The 17,182-nt window shown below is 43.1% G+C and overlaps 1 protein-coding gene across 1 annotated transcript; it reads right to left on the bottom strand.

Moving 5' to 3' along the window:
* Positions 1-223: 223 nt before the first annotated feature.
* Positions 224-17,071, bottom strand: scube2 (signal peptide, CUB domain, EGF-like 2). Its single transcript, XM_083665059.1, has 23 exons — positions 16,936-17,071; positions 16,261-16,377; positions 15,824-15,949; positions 15,395-15,529; positions 13,876-14,001; positions 13,678-13,794; positions 12,856-12,945; positions 12,095-12,211; positions 11,822-11,944; positions 11,171-11,287; positions 10,803-10,925; positions 10,334-10,450; positions 10,074-10,163; positions 9,678-9,800; positions 8,830-8,997; positions 8,258-8,464; positions 4,658-4,828; positions 3,698-3,865; positions 3,360-3,521; positions 2,958-3,155; positions 2,309-2,461; positions 2,050-2,129; positions 224-1,780 (listed from the first exon to the last, which is right to left on the bottom strand). The coding sequence occupies exons 1-23, from the start codon at positions 17,021-17,023 to the stop codon at positions 1,634-1,636; spliced, it is 3,063 nt and encodes a 1,020-aa protein (XP_083521185.1). The 5' UTR covers positions 17,024-17,071; the 3' UTR covers positions 224-1,633.
* Between the last annotated feature and the right edge of the window lie 111 nt (positions 17,072-17,182).

Raw genomic sequence — 17,182 nt, 5'->3', positions numbered from 1 at the left:
AATTACAAATGAAAGTGCTAAAAATTATTTGCCAAAGTAATCAAAATATTCTAAATAATTAGTATAACTTTAGCATTAGACAGTAGGCATTACTTTTGTTAAAAACGAATGAATTACACTACTTATATAGAGCCTCTAACCACCATTATACTAGAAAGAAAGAGAAAGTCATAACAGCAACTAGGAAAAAGTTAACAAAAACGCTATGTATGTTTATTCGCTTTATTTACAACATGTTAGCTAGATGTACAAACATACACATATAGACATTTCTTTTCTAAGACATATAAGTGAAAAGAGCAATTCTATTTTACAAAATTCTCATTCCATATCTGGGCATTAATCTCACTTGAACCACCTCATATTGCTCTACATCTCCAGTAACATCACTTAATATTGCTTCTCTGAATGATAGGTCCAAGTAGTCTTTGGTAGCTGTTTCATGGTGAACCTTTATGGTGAACTAAGTATTGATATGGGCAGCTTCATAGAGCAAGTGATGTTCGCTCAAAGCAGGGAGTGTCTGTGTATTTTTTTGGGAAGTAAAAATGTGGCAAACATTACATCAAACCAGGACAGTGGCAAACATTACATCAAATTGAGGCAGTAAACATACAGGTTGTAAAGGTATGTGTTGAATACTACACATGTCAGGAATGCAGTTAACTACAATACATTAACATTTTAATCTAATACTTTTTACATCATATACAAAACATTCATAAAGATAATTGCTTTTGTGGTTTCACTACATTACCTGTAGTGCTATTAAGTTCCCAACAAAGGGTCACATTTGTGTTATATTTGTTTCTCACACCATTCAGCTATATTCATGTCAACATTGTTGTTTTAAATGTGAAACAATAATTAAGTAATGTATGTTGAAAATATACAATCTATGTTGTTGACATTCAGCATGAACCTCAGTTAACTTTGTATATGTTGTTCAAGTGTATCAATTGCTCAGTTCCTATGCTAATTCAGATAGGTTTTCAAGATGTAGCTACCGAGCCAATGTGTGAATTAATGCATTCATCAATTGTAATGCTAATGACTATCCAAATCTCTTCTGCATCACCAAAATCCCTACAATATTTAATCCAAGAGCCGCTTACCACCTCAGTTTGTATACCTGAGACAGATCAAAGTGAAAACATAAAGCCAGCTAAATTCTGGGAAACTCACTTAAGCCTTGCACACACATCAAGGATGTGTGAAGGCAACAGCGAGATGGAGAGCTGTCGTTAGAATAGGAGTACAGAATAATTGAATTTCAATTATCTTCTTGCAATGTGAGAAAATTTGAATGAACAATAACCAAACAGAGCTCTACATTCAGGTGTGATAGCGAGAGCTGCCCTTGTCTGTGCCATGAAAGTCCAATACCCAACCCTTCCCTGAAGGTTCCTTTTAAGTCCACTTGACGAATGTGCCTCACCAGTCTGTTGTCATCTGACTTTGGGGATCAGAGTAACTACTGTATATTAGGTGTCCAGTCCACTCTCGGCTCAGTCCTGACAGGATAACTAAAGGATGCTTCTCTATTGGTCAGTGAATAACATAAAAGCTGAAGCCAGTATCGGATAGGAGCGTTTTATGAGATATTCACAAACAGCTTGATGGCAGTGCCTTCCTATGGGCGTAGGAATCTCAAGACTTTAGAGCGTAAGAATCGGATGAAGGATTTGGGGAACATTTCTCTCGAATCCTGTGCTGTGTAGTTGAAGAAGTTCTGTGGGTGGGCCAATACATCAAACAGTGCCTTCATCAGCTTCTTGTCCTGTAAGGGAAGTGTAAAAGAATAATAAGTAATGACATACAACTGAGAAACAGCAATCAGTCATCTGAGATCTGTTTGTAAGAAGCTGAAGTGAAGTTTATATTTTAAATTTTGTGATTGTCTCCACAAGAGGGCACTACATACATAACAGTGACAATATGTTCTGGGGAGAAAACACAAAGCATCCCTGAACAGTATACTTCAACAAAATCAAAGTTGTTTTTTCAAAAGAGGCAAAACCTTTTTTTAGAAATAGATGGAATTCCTACCTTGAGAATTTCCTGGTGATTTTCAGAGGCATATAATCTTCCATCTCTGACTATGTCTTCAATTAGTTCCTGGTAGTCCTCTGAAATACACATATCAGCAATTAATTTGTAAATTAGAGACAGGCATTAGGTGAGAATACTTAAACTTATTAACACTTTTAAAGTTCCATTCTACAAACACTTGATACATTTTCCTTGTTTCAGCGAATGGAATTCAAATGGGTTTCATATGTTCCAATGGATAATGATCACCTCTTACCATCATAGGTGACATACGGGACCTGGAAGCCTTTGCCACTGTTCCCTTCATTGGATTTGAACTGTATCCACAGCCTTTTGGAACGGGAGGTGAAAGCAATGGGCCGCTCGTATGTCTGACAAGTCTCATAAGTCGTCACAGAGTTGGAGAGGGCTGGAAATCAGGAAATGACATATCAGCCACAACACTATCCATCACTGTAATGGTGAGAGGTCCTAATGGTCTATTGTGAACCCCCATCATCTCAGAGAGGTGCTACCCCATTATGCAACAGCACCTCTTGCCAACCCTGACACAATCTTTTAATTCTAAATATGTTAATCACCAACATCACCACATGTGCTATTGTGTGAATGTGATTTCAGAACCACCTGTAGTGAAATCACATTCACACTATAGCACATACACTCTGGTACACCTAACAAGGCCCAAGAACCCTCCTAATACAACTCCCCTATACACACACACACACACACACACACACACACACACATGCACATGCACACACACACACACACACACACACACACACACACACATACACACATACATACATACACACATACATACACACATACACATATACATACATACATACATACATACATACATACATACATACATACATACATAAACACACAATACTCACAGCTCTTCCTCATGACCAAGTAGTCTCCACACTCGTCTTCGATGGGGAGAAAGATTTCTGGGACCACGATGAGGATCCTGCGCTTGGGTGGTGGGTTGATGGTCCAGGTGCACTCAATGTTGGCTGGGTAGTTCCCTGGGTAGTTGGGGGACTCAATGTAGCCAGTAAAATCTCCCAGCTCTCCTCCACACTGTCTGTCTGTAAGGTAACAGCATGGTGTCAAATAGTTCACGCGGCATCCCAAGTGGGACACCACCAAGCACAATGCTGCTTATTAGTGTGCTGGACAGGAGTAGAGTTGTGGTTATAGTTTACTCTGTGTGGCCATTACACACACACACACACACACACACACACACACACACACACACACTTCCCCTGTGAATGAACAGACAGACATACTTTTGCACTGCATGATGTTGGTGGAGCCGTCAAAGTCAGTGGTGGTGTTTCCTGGGCAGGAGATGCAGTAGTTCTGACCAAACTCCACCTGATACGTGCCCATGGGACAGCGGACGCAGCGGTGTGTACTGGTGTTGTAGTAATGTCCTGGTGAACACTGGACTGCAGGAGCAGAATAGAATGTCAGTGAGTGCTAACCACCTCTCAAACATGAATACACAAACAAACTAACCAATGCCGTATATTTCTATCAAACAACAGCTACAGGGGGCAGTAGAGTTCCCTTCAAAATCCAGACATTGAAGCACATGTTGCTGGGAGATAAGATAACCTCTCACCTTTGGTCTCACACTCCTGGAAGGACACAGCACCGCTGTGCTTGGTGACCAGGCTTCCTCCACAGGGGAAACAGGAAGTGCGACACACCTCAGGCTGATAGGTGCCCAGAGGACAGGGCAGGCAGGGGATGAAACCATCATGGGAAAACTGACCAGGGGAACACTGAACTGGCAACACAACAATACACACAAGGTCTGGTCAGAGGACATAGGCTACAACACCACTAGGTCAGGTCAAAGCAACATTCACATCTCACAATTGGTCACATAGCAGATACTCTTATCTTAGAGTAAATGTTCTCTACCATTCCACGACTATGGCCAGCAGGGCATTGTCATTGGAGTGATGTAATGTGAAGCCTTTTTATCTAACACAGAACCACCTCTCTCATATCTTCTGGGTGACTTTAACCAACTGGTTCCAGAGAGAGCTCTGCCCATGTCTCATTTTGTTTAGTCTATCAGTGAGAAGAAGCAGGAGATGGGATCAGCGACTCAGCCACAAACTGATAAGTGATAACAGTGTTTTGGCATCAAAAACACGATGCCTCGTTTTCTTCATGTTCAGGAGTGGGCAGGGGCCAGGTGTGTCTGTTTAAGTCAAACAGGGCTTGAATGTTTTAAGCCAAGGCTTCCAGAACTTTATACAAAGCAAAACATCTGCCTATGAGATTCTTATCAGGGCATCATTCCTTCCTGTGTATTTCATACTCATAATGGGATGTGATTCTGGTGGGCTCATATAAAGATTACTTTTTAGAAGATCAAACCATGAGTGAAAATTGGCCCAGATTATTTGATGGAGCTCTGTGTATTTTCTGAATATGACACTGTTATCTGTATGATTGCGATGGTTTTAGTATTCAAAGTGATTCATATCTCATGTTTTTGTATACAGATAGGCCTGAAAGATGACTCATACCATGCACTTTTAATGCTAGATTTTGTCTAGTGCCTTACCTCCACACTCTGAGATGTTCCGGCCCCCAACCGTCCTGGAGCTTCCTCTCACCTCGGGCCCTGGACAGGCCTCACAAGAAGTCTGCCCCTCTTCATCTTGGTATGTTCCAGCTGGACACAGAACACACCTTCTTTGATCCCCATCATAGTATGTTCCAACAGTGCAGCTCACTAGCAGAAGGCGGAGAAATGAGGCAGAGGGGTTAGATAAAAGGAATGCTCACACACACACACACACACACACACACACACACACACACACACACACACACACACACACACACACACACACACACACACACACACAAGCATTCAAGCCTACTTTAAGCTTTTAAAAAAGGCATTGAAAATCGACCTGATGCAACTATGCAAAAAATTCTGACAAATAAGAGCACTGAGATCCTCCACAGATGTCTTTGTGTCCCACATCAAACAAGCTCATACACTTCACATAAGACTGGTATGCATCAAGGAAAGAACTCTTACCATCATAAGCACCCTCACCTCTACCAGAGCAAACACAGGGGCAAGTCAAAGGGAGAATTTACCTCTTATCTCACAAGACAGTGTAAAGCCTGATTATAGGGATGTACACCCTCCACCGGCTTTCATTTTTCCTTTCTAGTTTTCGCCTTGTAGAATAATGTCTCTAATTAATCTGTGAATTATTGTGTCTGTCTGGTGATGTCAAGAACCTCTTCAGGGGGAAATGGTATCTTATCATCTTTCCCAACAGAAACGTTTTTACTAAAAAAATTCCTTGAGGAGAATCGAAGAGGAGCTTTTCAGGGGAGAACTACCGTTAATGAGGGCAGGCACAAAAGCTTTAATGCACAGCCATTAGATGTGCCTCAGCAAATTGCTTGATTTTACTTAGAAGAAAGAAAATGTAATTCTCTCAAGAGCAGTTAATTTTTTCTGCCTTTTGTTTATCCTGAATGACCATGAGGAGCTACCATCGCATTGTCTCCGCCAGCTTTTATTTGATGGAGGGAGAGAGTGAGAGAGGAGAGAAGAGTGAGAGTGAGAGAAAGAGAAAAAAACCTTGAAGCTTTTCAAATGCAAAGAGGCGATTCTATAGAGTCCTGGAATTGATGGCCCCAAAGAGGTTTAAAAGACCTTTCACCTCTATTCAAGTCCCCAGCACTGGCCTATTTGATGACATAGGCAAACACTATGGTATCACAGTGGTAAGGAGCTGAACCCAATAAAAGGGGTCACGGTTTCTGAATCCCCCCATTCTGCCTCGCCCAATCGCTTCTTGCGCCTATCAAGCAGAGGCCCAAACAGCTGATGCTAATTGATTCCCATGGTGTGGCTGAAGTCAATTCTCCGCAGCAGTTTAGTGGCTGGGGTCATGCCGAGTGGCCCTGCCCGAGGGGGATATAGCACTCAAACTGCCAGCTTGAATCAACAGCACTTCCTAAACATCTCCCAAGTTAAAACAAACAGGCAAACAACTCCACAACACCATTCTATTGGACTGGCGCAAGTGGACATAAAGTCACAACATTTCACACACTGATCACTGTCAAGCTTTTGGCTATTGGATTTAGGCAAAAATAATAACAATGTTGTTGATTAATCATTAATTTGATTAAAGGATCTACTTCAAATATTTTAAACATTTCAACGCTGACTCATTGTTACACTTCCATGTACTACATGATGCTATTCGTAGGCTAACTGTCATACCTTGTTTGGAGAGAGAAACAGCTTAAGAAAAATAAAATGTCCTTGCTTTTCTCTGGGGCTGAGTTCATGTTGTTGTGGGGTGTGAGAGGGGGGGGGGGGGTTCTTTCCCCACCAAGACAGTGAGAACGAGCCCCAATGGGATTTACAATGGAGTGGGCAAACTGAAAGGGCTAAACTGCACTTAGTGAGCTAAACCAGTGGGGGAGGTTGGGGTGGAGTGAAAAAATATAGCTCCTTTATAGAGCTGAGGGTGTGTGTGTGTGTGTGTGTGTGTGTGTGTGTGTGTGTGTGTGTGTGTGTGTGTGTGTGTGTGTGTGTGTGTGTGTGTGTGTGTGTGTATGTGGAGGGGGGTTCCCTTTCAGCCCCCCTCCCAAATTACATGTCTGCACCCCTGCCTGTCTACCGGGCAGCATAATGATGATCTGGAACTGCAGTGTGGGAATCCCTAGTTATCCTAAAATCAGATTTGGGAGGTATTAAGTCAAATGAAATGCAACAACAACCAAATAACAACCAAAGGTCATTTGAGTTCATTACCAGATTTTACACTCTCATGTTATTTGGAGTCAGAATGAAAAATTCACTTACTTGTAGGGAAAGTCTGCCTAACTGAAATACCTTGCTAAAGGAGATACAAATTAAGCCAAATGGTGAGTGAATTTCCTGCTTTTCTGCCTTCCTCTGTGAGAATCAATAGATATAAACAGCTATGTGCAGTCCATTCTCTAAGAACTAGAATGGATCGGACTCTATCTATCTTCCAGACTTTTACCCCCTTACCAACTCCACCTCAATAAGAGGACAGAACAGTGGAGGAGAGCCCAGGATAAAAACAGAGAGGCAAACTATAACAGCTTAGATAGATAGATCTACAATAGTCCTCTTCAATATTGGGGCCAAAGGCAGGTTCAGGCAGGGGTATTTGGGGGCAAAAGACAGATCATTTAAGGGTTGGTTCAGGATTTTACCACCTATAGTCAGATGGTTCCTTATCTTGAAAGTAGTCTAAAGGCCAGGATAAACTGTAATCCATGGTTCAGTTGTTTAAATAGCCACTACTAACACTGGGAGTGATGGGGGCACAAAAAAGGTTACACTTGTGGCCACAGTCACCTCAAATGAACTCTCTGACTTGGTTGGAAGGTACTTTGAGGTGATTTGGCCATAAATGTTGAACTTTTTTTCACTTCATCACTCCATCAAACCATAGTTTGTTGTTAGCGGTGGCTAAAGTTAGCTGAAGTTTGTAGTGGCTATTTAAACTATGAACCATGGATTACAGTTTCTCCTCAACTAAAAGTTGAAACATCCTGAACCAACCTTTTAAAAAATTAACTCTGGAGCACCACTGAGGGGGAAAACTGGTGTTTTTACCCCTCTTCACCCTCTCAGACTGACCACACTAAGACATGCAGGGTGCAGCAGGCAGTGAGCTTACTGTGAGATCCTGAACTGGGGGCACTGAAAAAGGACTAGCGGTAACAGCCAATGTGAGGAGGGCTGCTGCCTGCCATCACACCTTCTGTTACACGTTCTCCCATGGAGAGATGCTGGAAGACTTCTCTGAGAAAGAGAGAAAAAGAGAGAGAGAGAGAGAGAGAGAGAGAGAGAGAGAGAGAGCCAACAACAGCCTCTCTGTTCTCTCCTCACCAGCTCATTACAACACGTCTGCGCCCAAATATGGCAGTCATCTGGCCAACACCTGCTCCAAATCCAATCATTAAACCAACTTGTCTAAATATATCTCACTGGCATGGACTATTTCAATTACTTAAAGACATGGCTATGAGGCTGCTCTGCTCTACATGGGAACCAACCAGGGCTGCTCTGTGTTTGGACTCCAGTGGACACTCAGAGGTCATGTATAGAGAGTCTGTATATATGGCGGCAAAGATGCTCACTCACCACACTTCCTGTCAACCAGCACCTGTCCACTCCCACAATGTTCGGGCAGGTCCACGGGCTGGGCCAGCTTCTTGGCCAGATCGTAGTCAGAGCCAGCGAAGTGGAGGTGGAACTGCTCTCGGTTGATGGACTTCCTGAGGGTGCGGATGGTTTTTCTCAGCCTCTTCTCTGAGCGCCGCCGCACACAGGCCAGGTCACAGCTCTCTGCTGAGAGAAGAGCTCATATACATTGCCTTTGGAACACAGCAACGCAATACCACACACGCCACACCACTCGCATACACATACACACATATACACACAGCATCACAACACACACAGAACACTACACACATACCTAGATAGACAATACACACATGCTGACACACTCCAAGGGAAACCCCAAAAACATCAACCCAGTTCTCCCAGAGCCCACCACCTCATCAGCCACCACAGTCAAAACAGGAGATACTTTAACATGTTGACTTGTTTAGTGATGTACAGAAAGAGCAAGGAGAAAGCGAGAGTCAGGAAGCAGAGAATGATCCCAAGGGCTCAGGTCACAGCGAGCGAGCAAGTGCAGAGAGACCAACCTGTTACCTCCTCTAGGTTCACATCCAGCTCAAACTCAGCCATGATGAAGGAGCCTTCCTCCTCACCCGCCTTCCTGCCATGACGACTACGCATACGTCGGCCAGTCGAACTGCAGCGTAGGCTCACATAGCTGAACTGAACATTCTCTGTGAAGGGGGACCTACTGTCTGTGAACACAGGACCATCACACACACACACATGCACACACACACACACATAGAAAAACACACAGAAACACACAAGTTACTGCATAACCCTATTTCTGGAAACAACTATAGAAAATAAAGTAAGGATGAGAGTTTCTGAACTGTGAATTTGCAGGTTTTGAAGTGGGTGAAAATGTTTAAAATCCACAACCAAAGGTGATTTCTGTATCTGGTAAAAAGTTATAATAAATTGGTCCCTGCTTCTTTTGTTGGCTTTGGACAGGTGGGTAAAGAGAGGCGACTGGGAAAAAAAATCTTTTTTTGGGAAGCAATTGTGTTCTTTGAGATGACACTGAAGGATGTAAAACACCATGCCGGAACCCTTTGGAGAAACAAAATAATCCAACAATCGGAAGTCCGTTTGATTGATGGCTGGGTAGGGCCAAACTGAAAGGCCTGCTATGGCTAATTACATTTTCCCCTGTCACTGCTGACAATGTGCAGTGCTGACATTTTAACATTTCACACCGCACAACTTCTCCCACAAATTTATTTTAGATTTTTGACTTAGATTCATTGACTGTTGTATCAAATGTAGGCGTTTCCATGTAAACTTGTATTGTTTCAACAAGTATCAGGAAATGGATGTCTGTCACTTCTATTTTGAGTAGCTGTTGGCCTTCTGTTGGTAACCTCTGTACCTGACTGTGCTGTGTTCAATCCCTCCTTCAGTCTCTCTTGACTTCGTTTCAAGTTGCACTTTCCTGTGCCAGATTTAAAAGTGGCTGTGGTCTTGATTCGTGGGACACTTGACATTTCTTGTCCTGTGGGACAAAGGAAACAAAAACACATTGTTAATCCAGGATAAACAAGACTAATCCCTCAACCTACATTATGTCTATGAATCAAACTCAAAACAAAAACTTGAGTGGTCCTTTTCTTTGCTATAAATAACAATAATGCATTTGAATTATTAAGAGCTTTTTCATTACAAGGGAATCTCCTTTTTTGCTAAACACATGCTTTACGTTGTTGTTGTTTACATCACGCTAATGTGACAGAGGCTGATGCAAAGATCTGTGATGTTGTGTACTTGCCCAAGCAATACGAGCCACTGTCATTCTTTTGTGCTCCAGCCAAGCAGGGCAGAGGCATTCCACAGGTCACTGTATAGGAATCCTCCATCCCTGTGAACGCACAAACACACAGGGCCATGATACAGAGCCCCCAGGAGACAAAAGGCCCCCAGCCATAAAAGCCTGGACGCCAAGAGCAAACAGAAGGCATGCTGGGACATGAAGCGCTGCTCTGCTCTGTAGACTGATGGGGCTAACATTAGCTAGCTACAGTAACTCACCACTGCTGATGTGGACCTGGGACTGGCATGTCAGGTAGCAGTGGTCACCTCCCTCCTGTTTGCTGCAGTTCAAGGTAGGTTTAGAGGGGGGCTTTGCAGGTGTTAACCCCTCAGCCTCTAAATAGAAACCACAACAAACTCAAAGGTAAAGAGAAAACTGTGATTGTGAAAGGCACACAAGGGGAGGAGAGATGAGGGAAGGTTTAGGAACACAGAGAAACCTAGTCCAAAAAAACAACAGGAGCAGCAGCAATAGCCTTTTTGGTGTTTTTGTCATTTTTAAGCAAAGGTATAGTGAGAAAACACAGAGAAGTAAAGAGAAAGAGAAAAAAACCTCAAAGTATCTCCTGTTTTAGCCCCCCAAGAAATTCAGAATAAAATGTTGGATAACAGATAATTTCACGTCACACATTCCCCAACAGGGCAACTCTGGATCAGGGAGCACATACACCAGAATCATCAGTCTTACCGATACAATCCTTTTTGTTCCAGTGTAGCTTATAGCCAGGATGGCAGTGGCACTCAAACCCACCCAGGGTGTTCTCACAGCCATGCTCACAACCTCCGTTGTTCACGCTGCACTCGTTTATGTCTGAGAGAGAAGCAGAGAAAATCTCTTTCTGTTAGTAGCCGTCTCTCTACCCATATTTAATTTCTGAATTAATACTAATCTTTCCTCTTCTTTTGTGAACCATATGTATCTGACCATTGTCTATTGTATATTGTGTGTTCTAGTGAAATCTTTCTATCTATCTATCTATCTATCTATCTATCTATCTATCTATCTATCTATCTATATATATATATATGCATATTCTCATACTCTTAAAGTCTCACCTCCACAATGGGCCAGTCCATACAGGGTGTAGCCTTTATTGCACACACACTCAAATCCACCAGGGGAGTTCACACAGGTGTGACCACATGTCCTTTCAAAGTAACACTCGTCTATATCTGTAATCAAACACACAATGATGGCAAAGTAATACAGTCATCAGTAACGCCTAGTTACACTTCTACTGTACTATTACTTGAATCCTGCATTTTTACATTAATCTACATCTACATACAGTACATTAAGTTTCACTTGCTGATGGAATGTGGTATTGTCTTTTGAACATTAACGGTATAGACTAGAAAGCAGAATTTCAGCAAGAAGCATATTAAGGACTGTTTTGTTTTTTATCAGGGAATAGATCTGTGTGCTGCTTTGTGGTAATGTGGTCTAAAAGTTAAGCTTTACACTATACACATGTTAAGTATCTTCAGAAGAATCCTACAAGTCGATACTGGCACTGTGTGTAGACTCCCATCCCGTCTTATCTCCCAGCAAACCTACATACACACAACAGACCTGTACTACTATGGCACTCTAAGACCTCTCCCCAGCACATCAACACACAATGGGCTGTTCTGTCCAGTACTGTACTGCTCTGAGCCCCTCCTCAGACCATAGGAAAGACGGGGTAGTGAAGAGGCCTACTGTACCTTGGCAGGAGTGCTCATCAGTCAGCAGCTTGAAGCCCTTCCTACAGTTACACTCGAAGCTGCCGATGGTGTTCCTGCAGAAGTGGTCGCACCCGCCATTGTGCAACTCACACTCATCAATGTCTGACAGAAACAGATGACAAAACCGTTAGACATACACATCTATTAGGTGTATGAATTTCTGCAAAGATAAAAACACTCACTGAATAACATTATATAGAAATTTCCCTTGAGCACGTAGGTGAGTGGCGGTGTGTGTGTGTGTCGTCTGACCTTTGCATGTTTTTGCGTCCGGCTGCAGAGTGAAGCCCACTGGGCAGCTGCAGCGCACGCCTGTGGAGGTGTCCTTACAGGTGCAGTCACAACCCCCGTTGTTCAAGGTACAGGTCTCTGAAAGGCCAGGGCACAGTGGGAATGGTATAAGCTCTTTTTAAGCATGTTACAAAATATCACCTCCGTAACATGTACATTCTGGGCAGTGCTGTGCACTCCCAGGGGTTGGTATCATGTTTATACTGTGCCTGGTTAGATTACACTCCAGTGTGATTTTACCATATCAAAAGACATTGCTTAGACACAGTAGTAGTCACACAATAAAGCTAACAACCCACTCACATACATAAAGTAAAGACAGTGTTTTACTAGGTGTAAACGTTGACGGAGCACCACATGGCTGACAGTGCTATCGAAATACAGTTGGCTACCCAACACCATTCCCCTCCTAAACGGAAGGAAAACATGTGAAATGTACCACACTGTCACAAAAGCATATTTTTTCTGAGGAAAAATCAGGGGTGAGAAAGCGAGGGTCCGTAGTCATTTCACAGTTTGCTCTAAAGACTGTGGAATGCCTTGGTTTACTGGGCCGTACTCTCCTCTCATACTCCTCTTTGAAAACACTCCTGTCCAGGCTGGTTCCCGGCAGCCAAGCCCACCGATAGTCAAGCTGACAGAATCACGATAGTTAGTCAGTTGCTGAGGGTGTTTCTTTTAGTTTACTGTATGTAAACAGTGTGATTATGTGAGGGCATTACCCATGAGCAGTCTGCGCTTGACTCGTTTGTCCACCTCAGCGAAGGACGTGGCATTGTGGTCGGAGCTTTCCGTGGTTGCCTCATCACGCTCTGTCATACACATAGTCGGTGACAGCCACACATCAACAAAACAAACACAAACATAAACACATACATAGGTCAACAGTGTTTTAGCTTCACTCTTAACTTTACATTCAAGTTGAGCAGTTTGATCCTAACTGACACGCAGTCAATGCACCACACACATTGCATACTGTAGGTGAAGATAGCCACTCCTGGGTGTTTGTGTGTCTTTCCCTCTGTATCCATTCAGTGGCATGTTTACACCCTAAAGGTATGCAGTGAACACTGTCTCTGCGTGTGGTAGATACATAGATAGCTACCACAGGAGATGGAACTGGGAGATGGAGCTGGAGACAAGCCTGCGATAATCCTGAGACCCCACACACACTGCCATGGGACAAACTAGCTTACCAACAGCTGCCTCTCCTCCCTTTCTGATGGGCTGGCTGATCCTTATCATAGCCATGGTATGGAAACGAAAAGAAACACACACTGGTAGGCTGGTAAGTGGGATCACTATTTCATCCACAGGCTCAAGATGTGATTATTCAAACAAGTTTCATAGAGGGAGAGTATCACTATAGGGGAAAAGGGTACAGGTCTTACAGATGGGGGGGGGGGGGGGGGGGAGTTTGGCTGCTTGGGCTAAACGAACAAATGTGGTTCAGTTTGTTTAGCAATGCCAGACGTGTGTTAGCTATTGGCACCAATTCACTAATGCGAAAGGGGTGTGATTGGATGCGATTGGTCAGCTCTTACCTACACAGGACCTCCCGTCAGTGTTCAGGGAGTACCTGACATGACACCTGCATATGGGCCCCAGCTCTGTGTCCTCGCAGGTGTGGTGGCAGCCCCCGTTACCATGGTTACAGGTCACTAGGGCCAACGACACAATACTCGGGTCAGTTCCTCAGTTCGAAAGCAAATGTATCTAAAGTGACGCTGGTTCTCACGTACAGATGCAGCCTCTCTGGTTCCTGGCCAGCTCGAACCCTGGGCGGCACTCGCAGGCCACACCCCCCTTGGGTGTCTCCTTGCAGATGTGAGCACAGCCATGCTCCTTGTTCATACAGCTGAGGCCCTCTGGTATGGAGACAGAGATACAATAACACAAAGATGCTATCACTGCAAAAGATATCAAATAAAAAATACATTAAAGACTTTAAAGACTATTTTCTACTATAGATTGAGATTCAGAATTGATGACCTATTTTAATTTAGACCTACTCTTCATCTGTAAACATGGAGGAACAATACCACTGCCTAGGGACATTGTTCATTCAACTGACGTGCAAGTGCAGTGGACCCATCAAATGTGCAGCTCCAAATGGAGGGGGCTGGCCTAGCTTTTCTTCAAGCCTTATTACAACGAGAGAGGAAAGCAACCCAAGCAGGGGAAAAGGACAAAGAGTAAAGCCAATGGGCAGAGAGAATGAGAGCAGTTCCTCAAAGGCATGAGCACAGGCATAAACAAAGCTAGATTATCAGAGCAGATATGCTATTTTGTATATTTTGGTCTTTCAACAGAGACCTGCTGCCTTGGCAGTTATTTCAAGTAGGAACAGTAGCTGCATTTCACTAGATTTTCCTTGCTTAATTTGACAGTCATATACTTAACATCTGAGTGTCAGGGTTCACCAATCACAGAAACACAGTATCATCATCAGATGACAATACTCGTTCACTAATACCACTCACAGAGGGGCTCATTGACCTTCCCCCTTCCAGGCCACTGTAGGGAGCTGCTGCTTTCAGCTTCTGCTGTAACGGATGAGTGGATATGCTGGTTGGACTTAAGCAAGCAGGTTTGCCAAAGGAAACCCAATGGGGTGGAAAGCTCTTGCATCTCAGTTCAATGTAGTGAAGAAAAAAACAACAATACTTGTGACTGAGAAGCTACAGACACATAAAAAAGGAGCTTTATTCTTTTCTATGACACAGGCTACAAAGGCCCAAGTGTTGCAGTTATTAACTTGTTTTGTTCCCTGGGACACAGGGCTCCTTTTCCCACAGCATGGGCCCTTTAGAGCCCGCCTGCTCCATATAATGCCACAGAGAGGGGACCCGACTTAAAAGCTGTCATCCCTCATTGTGCTGTCAATCACAGCCTTGTATGTGAACATTTCGGAATTAGCTCCATAATTCTCCACTGTGCCCCTGACACGGCTTAATACCTTTACACACTTGCACACACACACACACACACACATGCACGCTCATGCACACACGCTTTGGCAACCACATACACACACAGATGCAGACAAAGACACACAGACACACATACACAAACACACACGCAGTATCCTAACACCATGTCTTGCAGACAGGAACAGGAGCTGACCCAAGGGTCTATCCTGCTGGCCTAGCAAAGTGACAGGACAGACAGACAGACGAACAGACGGACAGACGGACAGACAGACAGACAGACAGACAGACAGACAGAGGCATGGCAGAGCAGGTACCCAGGTACACTTACCAACAGAGCGGTGGATGCATGTGTGCTGGTTGTCACTGAGGAAGAAGCCGTCTTTGCAGTGGCACTCATAGCTGCCCATGGTGTTGACACATGTATGCTGGCACCCTCCATTGTTGAACACACACTCGTCCACATCTACAGGGAGAGCCATGGCATTAAATATGGCATAATAATATGAACAGACAACTGGTAGGCTAGACTTCATGACCTTTAAACACACCATGAGGAAGACCAACAGTTCTCTACTCACAAACCTGCTATACAATCAAATGCAGGTGAATAGAAACTAACTTTTATATAATGCACTGTTTTTTATTCTAATATCATCAAAATTAACTCTTTTGATTTCCTTAAAATGTTCATCCCTAATCATACTTGACATACAGTACCGGTCTCTATGTTGACCTTATAGTTAGAAACATCTCTTACCTAGACAATTATGTCCATCGTGCGCTAAATTGAATCCATCATGGCAAGTGCAACGATAATTGCCTGGTATGTTGTTACATTCGTGTACACAGCCACCGTTATACTCCATATCGCATTCATCAATGTCTAAGAAATGGAGCACAAGTCAAGATTGATGAATGCTTGTCATTTGCACATTTGGTGGAGAAGATTAGGGCTTTACAATTATACTCTCGGGCTATACAATTGGCTATACATTGAATAAAAAATATATGCGCTTAAAAGTTATTATCTATCTAAAGTGTTGAAACTTGTATCCAATCTGTATCTAGCTCTATGTATCATTTTGATGATTGTGCCTGACTGTTAGAATGTATAGGCTTATCGCCATCCAAATATGGCCACCATCTGATGAAAAGAACACTTCAGACTGCAACATAATTACAGGACATAATTACCGTCACAGTGTTTACCGTCTCCTTTAAAGCCTGCTTTACACATGCACTTGTAAGAGGCCTGGTTATTTTGACAAATAGCATCAATGTGACAGCCATCACTTCCATCAGCGCATGGATCTGTATTAGAAATGTGCACAAAATATTTAAAGCCAAGAACAACATTATCTCTCAAAAGCAAACAAATGTAAATCAGGATTATGACAACGTCATCAATATGAAATTTCATCAACCTCTGTTAATAAACTGCCCGCTATTCGTGAATGTTTTCAGGTGTAGAGGTATACAAGTAACCAGATTCCACTGATCTAAGAGCTAAATATTATCAAACATTGATCCCATTGATTCTGATCCATTATTCAAAATAGTGTTAAAATGACCAAAAAGTCAGGATCTGGTCCTCGTCACCTGACGTGTATTTGCTCTTCATTTGGACTAAAAACAAGTTAGTGACTAAGCATCTTAAGAGAATAACCAACTCAATTAAATGCTCTCCAAACAACCAAAACAGACAAATCATGTTCCAATTGCCACATTGTGGCGGTAAGCAAACTGTAATACTATAATAGTATTAGGCTATAACAAAGTATGATGTTGTTGGAAACTAACTCTTTGTGGGGGGAGCGCAAACACTATAGCGTGCGTAAAAACAGTCTCTTCGAAACTGAGCAAACGTACCTCGGTTCTCTGGTAGAGCAGCGCTTTGGCGAGTATTTAACAAGAGCAGAAACAAACAAAAGTCCCTTGCAATACAAATAGCTCCCATGGTGATATGATCCAAGTTTAGAGGTCTCCTCAAAAGGACGCGTTTGCACTGAAGTCTTGACCGAGTGTCCGCCTCATTTTCATTCTAGCCTGTCAATCGACTTCACGAGGGGTTTTGGAGAGAGAAAGGAGTGTGTGTGTGTGTGTGTGTGTGTGTGTG

This window comes from Argentina silus, assembly GCF_951799395.1.
Source record: "Argentina silus genome assembly, chromosome: 2".
NCBI classification, from domain to species: domain Eukaryota; kingdom Metazoa; phylum Chordata; class Actinopteri; order Argentiniformes; family Argentinidae; genus Argentina; species Argentina silus.
Note: the sequence above shows the minus strand (reverse complement) of the source record. Positions and strands in the feature narration are given on the sequence as shown.